Raw genomic sequence first — 12,206 nt, forward strand, 5'->3', positions numbered from 1 at the left:
AGGGTCGCTTTTGAGGGGGTGCCCGCGTGGCTCAGTGGGTTAAGCCTCTGCCTTTGGCTCAGCTCCTGGGTCCTGGGATGGAGCCCCGCATTGGGCTCTCTGCTCAGCAGGGAGTCTGCTTCCCCAGCACCGCCGCCTGCCTCTCTGCCTACTTGTGGTCTCTGTCAAATAAATAAATAAAATCTTAAAAAAAAAAAAAGAAAAAAAAGCGAGGCTCGCTTTTATGTTTTACTCCAACAGCACTACAAGGAGAAGGTATTTGCTCTATGTAAAAGCAGCAGCTGTCATTTCTGTGGAAGTGTACATGTCCAGCCAACTCAGGCAGCGACAGAAGGAAAACATGAAAGCATTAACAGCTTTGAGTCTCCCCTTTATACCTCTGGTTTGTTGTTACCCAAATTTTATCTTTTTACACTGTAAAAACTATACAAACTTATAAAAGGACTATAGGGAAGAGTCATAGAGTTAACAGAGGTTACTCTAGTTTCTGAGTTCCGTGGCCAGTGTGCTTTGCTCTCAAAGCGGCTGTCCGACCCATCTACTCCTGGGAAACAGGATCCCCCTTCTTCTTGTCCCCAGTCAGCAGCTAGGAACTGCAGCACAGTGACGCCTGTCACCACTCCTTCCCCGTTCTGCCCCTTCTGGGGTCCTTCCATGACTTCCTTCCAGCCGGCTCGGGGAACCTGGTGGGGCGCATGGTTCCACTGTGGTCCAGGTCGGGTGAGGAGGGTTTGAAACCTCCCCCTCAGCCCCGTAAGCAAGGCTGACATGTTCGGATGTGTGGAATACAGTCATGTCATTAGCCGGCTAGCGAAGTGACAGGGTCAGCCTGTCGTGCAGATGGATGGGGGCTGCCCCCCGACACGATGTATCTGTGTGATCATGTGGACTCTGCGTTCAGCGACAAGCACATTCTCGGATAAAGAACAGCAAAGTGGGAAGACAGGATTACTGAGGACCTTTTGATTCCCTTGAAGGATGTGGCGTGTGAAGAAAAAGATGAACGGCGGGCCTCCGCCTGGCCTCTCCAGCTTGGGGACAAGCAGCACTGGGCTGTGAGCATACTGACATGAAAATAAGGCAGCTGCTTGGGTAGCAGGGGCCGGGACATCGTTCCTGGAGCTAGGATCAGAATCCAGGCGGAAGGCTGTCAGACTCCTACCTCTCCCTCCTGAGTCAGCAGCCTTCTCTCACACGGGCTCACAGAACACTTTTACTCTACCTCAGGCAGAGCTAAGTGGAAAAAAAAAAAAAATCCTGATTACAACAAGATGAAAATAAGCAGATCTGTAAAGAGAAATTTATTGCTAAAAATAAAGCAGCTGAAGTTTTTCCCAGGGAACACTGTCACCACAGGAGCCTCCATGACAAAATGTGCTATCTCGTCACTCCTGAAATGCAGTCTTCTTCCATATTCGGAATTTTACTTTAGTTAAATGACATGGTATGCGATCCCCTCCCGCTCAGTCTGAGGACGGAGTTGGGCTACACTGTGACAGAGGCTTCAGGCGCTGCAGAAGAGTGTCCACCAGGGGTTCGTGCGTCAGGAACACGGGTTGGTAAGAAGACACGAAGGGTGTGGGCTGAAGCTCTGGAAGGTCCAAGGATCCTGGAGAAGAAAATCCCTTCAGTTCCCTGCTGCCTGGGAATCTCAAGGGATTGCTCAGACACATGGATGTCCTTTCAATTCCCAACACCCTTACACCTGTCAGCCAAATCTTGCCCTTGTTTGGGAAGACACGACAGAAACTTGACTTTCACAATGAAGGAAACTGTGGCCAAAATAGATTCAGTGATTTGCCTCAGGTTATACAGTAAATTACAGAGAGAAAGAGAGAGAATTTGAATTCTATTATTTCTAGCACAGAGCTCTCCCTATAGGACCCGGTGCCAGATCCCTCATTGTTCCACCCATCAGCGGGGGGAGGTGGGGGGAATCCACCAAACAGGTGGGACCAAGGCCATGACCTGGTTTCCTCCACTTCCTTTGAAATTTTACTCTCTAAATTTTACTAAAATTTTACTCTCTAAAATTTACTAAAATTTTACTAAATTTTACTCTCCCCTGGAGCTCTGCTTGGGTCTTACTCAGGTTAGGAAAAAAGCCTAATTTCTCTGCGGGCCCTGCCTCATCCTGATGGCGGCCACTCCGTGTGACTGCTGCCAGCACTGCCGGGGAGCCCGGCAGGCCAGCCCGTCCTCACGCCGGGACTCTGTGGTCGGGGCGGTGAAGTTTCTATCCCTTAATGCCCAGCAATTTGCAGTACTCGACTCTGAATGAAGCGTAGAGGTCAGCCTAGAAATAGTCCATTTTCAAACCAGAAAGGTAAAATTAAGATACCTGGCAGGATGGGATCACTGTGATCTTCACCAAAGGCCTGTCTCTGAAAGGCTTCGAAGCTTATAGCTGCATCAGTGTCTGGCAGTCCTTGCGGTGGCTGCCCGTCTCCAGGTTTCCACACCTCAAATTTCACCCACTGGTAACTGCAGGATCCAAGGGCATTGTCATAAGGGATGTCTGTGAGCCGTACAGCCCATTCTTACTTCCAGAGATTGCTCCCCATATGTATCTAAAAATCATATTAACAAAGTAACTAAGAGAAGATCGGTGTCTGCAGGGACACGTTCTCCTGCAGGACTTCCCAGTGCCTTTGCTGTCATGGTACTCAGAGAAAATGGTAACTCTGGTTCCGTGGGGTGCTGGCTCCCGCTCACCTGAGGCTGAGCGCCACCACTGAGGTACACTGGCTGAGGAGCAAGTGCGCTCTGCACAAAGAAGTGGCTCAGTGAGCGTCAGAACTAGCAAAGCAGTAACTGCCGCTCACGGTGCTTCTCTCAAGAGAATGGATTTGACCACACTTACTTGACGCATTTTCGAGCTCCTGGACAGCTCTGGATCAGGTTGTGAATAGTCGGATGAGAAAACCCAAAAAAGTCAGCTCCAGAAGGAAGCAGGTTGGGCATTAGTTTCCCCCTAAATAGGAGAGGAACGATTTGTAGTTTACGAGGGGAGAGGGAGATGAGAGTGGGTTTAGGACTGGGGTATGAATGTAGAGAACACACTTTCTTGACGTGGATACTCTGTGGTAAGAAACAGAAAGGATGCAGGAATCTGCAGAGAGCTATCTACAGATATGGGGTCTCCAGACATTAAACAAAAGGGAAGTCTTACTGTACCACAAGTGATCTCTTTAGGCTGTCTCCAAGCTTTAACTTACAGAGCAGCACTTATGGCCTTGAGCAGTCCTGCATGACAGGCATCTGCAGAAGAGGTGACGATGGCGTTCTGGGGGTCATCTTCAGGAACGATTTCAAACTGAGAAAGACCAAAGGGCAATGAGCTCAACCTTGGAGAAGCAAGTGGTAGAAAGTCATGCTCCTCCTCTAACTACCTCTTCACTCTAGGTCTTGAAGCTGATGCCCATGACATTAGCAGGTGGGCACAGTTTCCTAGAGCGCAATTCAAAATCCAAACGAGTCCAAGAAAACACAAAGTCCTCTGGCTGTTTCAGTTCTATACACCTGCCTGACTGTTCTCCAGCAGTCAACACTTCAATTTGTTACGTCCTTTTCCTATCCACTTACTTACATCTATTAAGTACAAATACAAATGGTATTTTTAAAAAATTTTTTGAAGATTTATTTACTTATTTGACATAGAAAGAGCACCACTTTCTCCCTGCTGAGGGGAGCCTGACATGGGGCTACATTTCATGACCCTGAGATCATGACCTGAGCCGAAATCAAGAGTCAGATGCTCAACCAACTGAGCCACCCAGGCACCCCACAAATGGTGTTTTAGAAATTATGAAATAAAATAAGATCATGTAATCTTAGCTTTACTTTGTAGTATCTAGGAGGAACATAGCCATTTTTACTGCAAGGCTCATTTATTTTTTGAACTGCAAAATATCTTGACTATGAAAAAACCCTCTAATACTAAAATTATACTAATACTGAGGAATTTTTGCCAAGAGATTATTTTTGTAACAAATACTATCTAGCCAACTTAATTCTTTGACCAATTTTCTGTAAGTTCAGTGAATTTTTGTTAAGGAAAAAATTTTTTTTAAAGATTTATTTATTTATTTATTTGACAGACAGAGATCAGAGGCAGGCAGAGAGAGAGAGGGGGAAGCAGGCTCCCTGCTGAGCAGAGAGCCCGATGCGGGACTCGATCCCAGGACCCCGAGATTATGACCTGAGCTGAAGGCAGCGGCTTAACCCACTGAGCCACCCAGACGACCGAAGGAAAGTATTTCTGTAGTAAGTTCTGTTTTGCCAACTAAACTCCTTGACCAGTGTTCTACAAAGTAAACAGTATCCATTTGTTTCAAAGACACACAGATGGCTAACAGACACATGAAAAGAGTTCAACATCACTCATCATCAGGGAAATGCAATCAAAATTACAATGAGATACCACATGACACTGGTCAGAATGGCTACAATTAACAACACAGGAAATAATAGCTGTTGGGCCAAGATATGGAGAAAGGGAAACCCTCGTTCACTGTTGGTGGGAATGCAAATTGGTATAGCCACTCTGGAAAACAGTATGGAGTTTCCTCCAAATGTTAAAAATAGAACTACTCTGTGATCTAGCAACTGCACTATTAGGTATTTACCCAAAGGATACAAACAGTGATTTGAAGGGAAACACGCACCACTGTCAACAGCTAAATAACGGAAACAGCCCAAGTGTCCATCAACTGATGAATGGATAAAGAAGAGGTGGCATGCACACACACACACACACACACACACACACACACACACACACACACACTGGAATGTTACTCGGCCATCAAAAGAGAATGAAATCTTGCCATTTCCAACAACATGGATAGAGCTAGAATGTATTATACTAAGAGAAGTAAGTAGAAAAAAAGACAGATACCATATGATTTCACTCCTATGTGGAATTTAAGAAACAGAACAGATGAGCATGGGGGAAAAAAGGCGAGAGACAGGCAAACCATAAAACAGACTCTTAACTAGAGAGAACAAACTGAGGTTTACTGGAGGAGTGGTGGGGAGGTGGTGCTGAGTGGGGGACAGGGATTAAGGAGGGCACTTGTGATGAGCGCTGGGTGCCGTAAGTGATGAGTCACTAAATTTACTCCTAAAGCTAATATTAATTACACTGTATGTTAACTAGAATTTAAACAAAAACTTAATAAAAACAAAAACAAAACAGTATCCAGCTTTTTAATGTTTAATCAAATCATTCCATAAGATTAATTTATTTTCTGTGTATTTTCAATCATGTGATTAATCATTTCTTAGAATCCAAAACCTACTTTACCTACTTTCTGCAGCTGTTTTCTTCTGCAGTTTTTACTTCAATTTTACTGTGTCAAATTCAGAGCTCTTTCAATTTTCTCAATAATTTGTCTTGTGAGTTTTAGTCAGTGGTTTTGTTACTTCAGCCAGTGACATATGTTGCCAACTGAAGATACTGATGGTTTGTATTTATTTCTTAGCCTTGCATGAAAAAACTGCAAGCAATTATTTTCAAATACTCCAGGAAGACGCTTTTATTTGGTATTGGCCATGTCAATTCCAACCTTTTATATTGTGCGTACACTATTCTGTTTTGCACAAAGAGCAAATAAAAGGCCCAAATCTCTTATTTTGGTCTTGGAGAGCGTTCCCTGTTTGCATGCATAACTCTACTTCATTCTTTTAACTGCTACATAATATTACACAAGGTGGATAATTGTTAATTTTTAACCATTCTCCTACTGATGTTCATTTCGGCTATTTCTAATTTCTTGCCATTGCATACAATGCCATGCTGTATATTGTTATACGTAACTCTTTTATTCACATTTGCACATTTTTCTAGGAGATGCTCTAATACCTAGCAGTATTCTGGGTCAAAGGACACACGTATTAAACTTGTTAATATTGCCAAGTTGCCTTCCAAAAGACTGAAAACAGTTTCACACATACTAATGCATACTTGTTTTTCCACACCCTGGCCAACACTAAGTTTTATCACTCTCTCTGCTGTTCACCTATGAGCAAAGTAAGACCTTTTTATTTGCATTTCCCTCATTGCTAATGAGGTCCTTTCTTACCAACCGTCTGCACTGTTTCTATGCAATACCAGTTGTATCTGCTTGTTTTTTATATTTGACCACAGGAGCACTATATCTGGATATTAATTCCCTGTTATATATTTTCCTCCTGTTTTTTCCTTGAGTTTTAACTTGGATTATTAGGCCTTTTGTCGTTCATTAAATTTTTAATGGTCAAATCTGTTACTATTTTCCTTCATGGCTCCTACTACAGTTCATGCTTTGCTAAAGAAAAGCTTTTACCTCAAAGATTATAAAAATATTCTTCTATATTTTCTGTTAACATATAGTATAAAACATTCTATAAAGTTACAGTAATTAAAAGTCCTAGTAGCATTTATAAACAAAGAGATGAAGAAAAATCATGTGGAAGCATACTCAAGTATTCTATGCATTATATGCACACTAGAGATACCACTTCATGTTAGTTGGAGAAAAAAAAAAAGAATTGAAACTCATGATGTACCTGAAAATTATGTCAAGAGGGGTTAACAAGTTTAAAAAAAAAAAAAAAAAAAAAGGAAACTAAAACCCCACAAACCTTTCTTCTCAGAAATAGTCCAGCAGTTTGTCTTTCAGGAAATTAAGAATCAGCTTGTCAATATCCATTATAAGGCTATTAACTTTTGATTACACTTGCACTGAATTTATAAATCTGTTATAAAGAGGGTATATTGCTACAATATGACTCTTTCGGTTGGAGTACTTTCTACACAGAACTCCTGCGATGGCCAGGTCATCTGAACACTCACGTGCATCTAACAGTGCTCTAACCAGGACTGGGTCAGGGTGCTATTACCACATGCATCAGGCAGGCTCTCAGCTTCTGCTCAAAGGTTCTTTCCTTGCCTCTACCTCCTTCCACCTAACTTTCTAGTGATCTGTAACATAATCAGACAGTGAAGCATGGAACTCTGAAAATGGTCTGTTTTTCCCAATGATCAGAGGTGATGGCTGGGGAAAATGAACTGCCTTCAATCACAGCAGTGGGAAGGATTTCATAAGCCTAAGGTTCACGTCTCCCAAGCCCTTAAGAGTGTGTGCAATCAGAAACTAATATGCAGTCTCTTTGCTTCCTCTGTTTCAGTCCTTCTTGAAATAGTGGAGTATCCAAGTCCTCATCCTGGTATATAGGCCTGCACCTCGCACATAAGCAGACTCGCTCAGACTCATGGTCACCATAGCAACAGTGCAAGCGGCAGGGTTCAAAGGAAAGGGCGTCAGGAGTAAGACAGACAGATTCAAATCCCAACTTAAGCACTTATTAACAAAGGTCTGACTTAGGGCCAATCGCTCTTCTGCATCTTGGAGTTACCCAGATGGTTATTATACAGTATGTATTCTAAGTGCTGAATCAGGTAATAACTATTTGAGTGGCTGCCACACAGAAGGTTCTCAAAGACAGACAGGAAGAAAGAAAGAAAGAAAGAAAGAAATGAAAAGGGTGGTTATTCGCAGAGCAGGTACCTGAGGCTGCAAGCCGCCATCCTTGATCTGGCAGGTGTATAGACACTTCTGATCTGGGCATTTGACGCTGGCATATGTCCGCGTACTGCAGTAGCCCACGGGATAGATGGCACTCTCGTCATGGAAGCCAGGTCGGTCGGTGATGATCTATAAGAAAGATGCCCCCAATCAGCACATGAGGTAGCTGGAGAGAATTGAGGAATCCAGTGGACTGTGGTAGCCTTTAAGACCACTTTGGGGCTGCAAAGAGTGACTCGAATCACAGAGAGTGTGTTGGTTGGGCAGCAGACAAAACTGACCTTGTTTCCTAGGGACTGGAATTTCTCTGGGATTGGTCTGGATCAGCAAAGGGCTGCAGCTAATGGGAACAGGGAGGGAAGGCTCAACCCCATTCCCGTATTTCTGATTCTCCTCTCTATGTATCGCTGGTCTCACTCACCTCCCCCAGGCTATATACTGTTAGACCCCCCAGTCCGATGGGGAACACAGGCCGTCCTGAGGGATCCAGGGCAATGGGCTGAACCAGCTTGCGAGCACCTCCCTCCATTTTCTTTTTCTTGGATGTTTTCTTCAGAACTGAAACGCAAATCTGGGGTCACCCACTTTAGGCCCCTCCCAATGCGGAGGGGAAGGGAAAAATTTACATGTGAATGCTAAGAGCAATAAGCCAATCCTCCTTCTCTGTACTCACTGAATGAGCACACAGGACTTTCCCTCAAAGCCCAGAGTATCTTTCTAACCCACCCACCTGGCAGTCGCTAATTTTAATATTAGTGCTGAGGACCTAAAAGGCTTGCACTTTTTAAGGCCTCTTACCTTCATTTATCAGATCAGAAATCTCCCAAGTCATTCGCAGGCTCAAAAGGCCACCTAGCCCATTTCCCTGCCTCTGGGAAAGATAAACTGAAGGCACCCCAGGGAATCAGGGGTGTGTGTGTGGGTGTGGGTGTGTGTGTGTGTGTTTGTGTGTGTGTCCAGAGCCTGCTCCCTTCATTTATGCAGGTCTGTCCAGAATTCTTCCACCCAAAGTGGCTCTAATACACTTGCCTTCCAAGGCTATTAGGGCCGGTTAAGGGTCAAAGGAGGGTTTCAGGACATCCGTGGTCATTTGTGTCTATCAGTTAGTTCCAGGTCTTTGCCATTAGTCACTGGGCCACTGGGGCAAGTGATACCCTCTCCCCAAGGTACCTTCCAGTTTGTTGTTCTCTTTGCCTTTTTCTTTTTTCTCCTTCTTGGATTTCTTCCCAAATGGCTCCTCAGCCCCAGTGCTGGGCCCAGAAATGGACCCGGCTCCCTGTACAGTTCCCACAGAGCTGGCCAGACTGTAAGTCAGGGGCAAACTGGTGCCGTGGGAAGGAGCTGCAGCCTGTACCTCCCCTTCAGTTAGAGCCTGAAGCTGAAGGAGCTTCTTTAGCAAATACCTGAGGTGGGGAAGGAAAGGGAGCAGAGGTATGAACTTCTGGTTTATCTCAGTTCAGTATTTCATTCACTCAAGCATTGGAAAAGCCAAAGTTATATACAAAGATTATTACACTTATAAAAACAAGGTTCCTCTTGGGCCCAGGGAATAATGAAGCTCCAGAGGACAGTATGTTAAGGAGCCAAAGAAAAGGACTGTAGCTTATCTCTCTTGCATCTACACAAGGGTTCCTCTCCTTTGATGTTGACGGTGTTATGGTACCAAAGGGCGCACACCACGACCTGCTTATGTATATGTTTTATACGTACCCACTGTGCTTTGCAGAGAGCAGTACATACTGAGTGTTTGCGGAATGAGAGGCAGTTTCTCTTATTCCTTCTCCTTTATAATTGGGGAGTTATAAGAAGATAGCTCCTTAGATGTGGCAAGAGGGCTGTGTGAGAAAGGTGAATAGAGGAGCTGTCTCATCCCCAGGGTCCAACAAGACTTGGGTAAATGGGAACCAGTACTAGAGACTGTTTCTCTGTACTTGATCAGTAGCCAATGGGTTGTATAATGCACAAAAATTCCACTGGAGAAAAATTCCCAGAAGAGAAACACCATATCAATCACTGAAAACATGATTGTGAACACAAAATGAAGGCAGCTCACCGTCTTTCTTCTTTCGCTTTAAGAAATTTTTCCTCCAGACGAGCAATTTCATCACAAATAGCAGCATTTTCCTTTAAGAAAAATTTTTGGATATAATCACATAAAAAGAATAAAAGATCAAAGTATTACGCTGGGAAGAGGAGCTGTGTTTCTTTTCTTCTTTTTTGAAAGAGAGCTCACATGCAGGAACGAGATGGGAAGGAAGGTGAGGGGAAAGGGCTGAGGGAGTGGAAAGAGAGAGAATCTGAAGCCGGCTCCATGCCCAGCAAGAAGCCCAACACAGGGTAAAATCAAGAGTCAGGTGCTTAACAGACTGAGTCACCTAGGCACCCCAAGAGGAGCTATATTTCAAACCAAAAAAGTCTGTGTTGCTGGGTGAGAAGGATGAGCTACTCTACCCTGCAAACTATTAAAAAAACCTACAGGTAAAGGTAGAGTAAGTTCCACTATGGGTAATTACAAAACTTATTGATCTGGGGCATATCTGAGTGAAAAGCGGGTGCTATTAATTATGATGCCAGTACAGTATGGTAGGCCATGGTCTCCTAGGCAAACCAAGATGTAGGATCACCCTGATTGGGGTAGCCTGTGGCAGAGAAAAGGGCATACTGCTTAAATTTAATCCTTACAAGTATGAGAAGTACCTGTTCCTGAGTGCCTTGACTTATAAAACCAACCTAACTCAAAGCATCCCATGTAGTATGAACCTTAAAGAGAAAAACTGGACAGAATAAAATCACCTGTAGTATGCAAAATTCTTAAACTTCATAAGCTACTTATGTGTACTCAAGTATCATCTTCCTGACTTGATCTGTTTCCCAAGCATCAGTTGTAAAGAAAATGCTCCCATCTGGATGCTCCACAAGTGAGACCTCAGACTCTTCACAAAGCCTACTTCATGTCCTTGGTGGACCCAACATCCTAGGAACAGAGACTTTAGGTACCTCTGACATGGAGGGGATAAAAGAAGGGGAATGGCCAATGAAGTATCAAGTCCCCTTAATTCTATTTTCTTCATTTCTCTCCAGAGCACAAAGCAAGTGCTTTTGGAAAGAATGTTCTCATTTCCAAACCTTCCCTTATCCTTCCAAAAATGCTGAGAGATGTTCAAGGCTTTTGGCAGAAAGAAGAGGTAAGGTGGTGACTCAGACATGGAAGCCCATTGGAGGACTCCATTCCCTATTGCCCAGCACTGAGGCGAGCTCCAGCAAGCCAGAGTACCCCACCACAAGTTGTGGCAGGCACGCTAGTTCTCTTATTCAACACACTCAGTGCCCCGACAGTAAAAGAACAGCAGAAATACTTGGGAGACTCAAGGAATAAGAAGGGGTAAACTGTTGAAAGCTTCACAAACCTGTTGAGGGAAGAGGTCAGTTATGCTGGGGTGCTGGGGCCTAGGCTGTGTAGTGGAAGTAGTAAAGAAACGAGGACCAGGGTGTGTAAGCTGGATTCTGACACAGTGCCCTTGAGCAAGTCATCTCTCTGGGTTTCAGTGCGGCCATTTCTAAAAACAATGCCTCACTCTAGGGTTCTCCTGAGAATCAAACGCCTTTCCAAGAGTTTTGCGGTAAGAACTACAATGACTGAGACTTATGGGCACTTTACTTTCCTCACTTAATCTTCACAACTCTGAAAAGCAGTTGGCTCTCACGGGTCAGGAAAGAGAAGAGTACAGAAATTACCTAATTTGTTCAAGGACACAAGGCCACTGGCAAGTAACGTGTACTGCAAAAGCTAATGCTACTGTTCCTGCCACTCGGGAGGGGAACGGCGTAGGGGAAGGATGTCGCGAATCAGGAGTGTCGAAGCGGAGAGGGGCCGAGTGACGGTCAGACTCACAAACACGGTGGCTTTGGCCGCTTTGCGCAGCCGCAGGTACTTGAGCCGGTACTTCTCGTTCTGGCTCTTCTTCGGGAGCTTTTTCATCCTGGCCTTGCCGGACTGCAGCGGGGTACGAGGCGAGGAGGCCGGGCCGCCCAGCAGGCTCATGGTCCGGCCCCGCTACGGGGCCTTTGGGGCGCAGCCGGCATCGGCTCCCAAGCGGAGAGGCGCCGGTTTCGTCTTGTATGGGCTGCCGGGATCCGGCCTCTTAGGAATCTATCCTTCCAGAACGTTCGCAAGGCGGACGGCGGCGCCAGAAGTCCGGCAACCGACCTCGGCCCGGGACCTCCCCGCACTTCCGCGTCTGTCTCGGAAGTGAGCCCTGGCCGGAAGTTACGTAATAGCGCCGGCCGCGTGTAACTTCCGGGCCCGTGAGGCTGCGGTGGTCGCCGCTCTGCTGGTCCGCGGGCCGCGGGAAAGGGGGGCGGGTGAGAGGGCGCTGTGACTGCACGCTGTGCGCTTAGCTGAGGAGTCTTTGGAGCTAACGCCTAACCCCCTCCCGCTCAGTCTTCCCGGCGCGAACGTCACCCGTGCTCCCTCCAGCCCGCTGCGTTTCAGCGCCGGTTTTCCACACTTCCTAACACAGTCTTCCCGTTGTGGGAAGCACCTGAACCCAAGAGCTGGGACTGCGGCGTTCTTGTATGAAGCTCGCAGAAAGGTCTCTTGAGAGCCTTTTAGGGCAGTGATTTGACGAGGATCTG

General features: G+C 45.5%; 1 protein-coding gene across 2 annotated transcripts; it reads right to left on the reverse strand.

The window, feature by feature from the left end:
* Positions 1 to 215: 215 nt before the first annotated feature.
* On the reverse strand, positions 216 to 11,810 carry LOC111153867 (transforming growth factor beta regulator 1). Of its 2 annotated transcripts, none has more exons than XR_002641046.1 (9): positions 11,464 to 11,810; positions 9,625 to 9,695; positions 8,742 to 8,974; positions 7,993 to 8,129; positions 7,554 to 7,700; positions 3,219 to 3,316; positions 2,864 to 2,974; positions 2,342 to 2,570; positions 216 to 1,609 (listed from the first exon to the last, which is right to left on the reverse strand). XR_002641046.1 is itself a non-coding variant. In XM_022513141.1 (9 exons), exons 1-9 carry the CDS (start codon positions 11,611 to 11,613, stop codon positions 1,464 to 1,466), a joined length of 1,236 nt encoding a protein of 411 aa, XP_022368849.1. In that variant the 5' UTR covers positions 11,614 to 11,810; the 3' UTR covers positions 216 to 1,463. The 2 variants fall into 2 exon arrangements, 1 of the variants encoding a protein (XP_022368849.1); XM_022513141.1 differs by having other exon boundaries at positions 2,342 to 2,484.
* Between the last annotated feature and the right edge of the window lie 396 nt (positions 11,811 to 12,206).

The sequence above is a fragment of the Enhydra lutris genome, unplaced genomic scaffold, assembly GCF_002288905.1.
Source record: "Enhydra lutris kenyoni isolate GAN:26980312 unplaced genomic scaffold, ASM228890v2 scaffoldscaffold34, whole genome shotgun sequence".
Classification (NCBI taxonomy): domain Eukaryota; kingdom Metazoa; phylum Chordata; class Mammalia; order Carnivora; family Mustelidae; genus Enhydra; species Enhydra lutris.

Bases quoted from the DNA above. Each gene is read 5' to 3' on its own strand.
- LOC111153867 (XM_022513141.1), bottom strand. From the start codon at position 11,613: ATGAGCCTGCTGGGCGGCCCGGCCTCCTCGCCTCGTACCCCGCTGCAG. The intron at 8,975-9,624 runs GTGAGCTGCCTT...TCCCCACCTCAG, and splicing joins AAAGCGAAAGAAGAAAGACG to GTATTTGCTAAAGAAGCTCC. The intron at 7,701-7,992 runs GTGAGTGAGACC...TCTTTCTTATAG, and splicing joins CAGTATATAGCCTGGGGGAG to ATCATCACCGACCGACCTGG.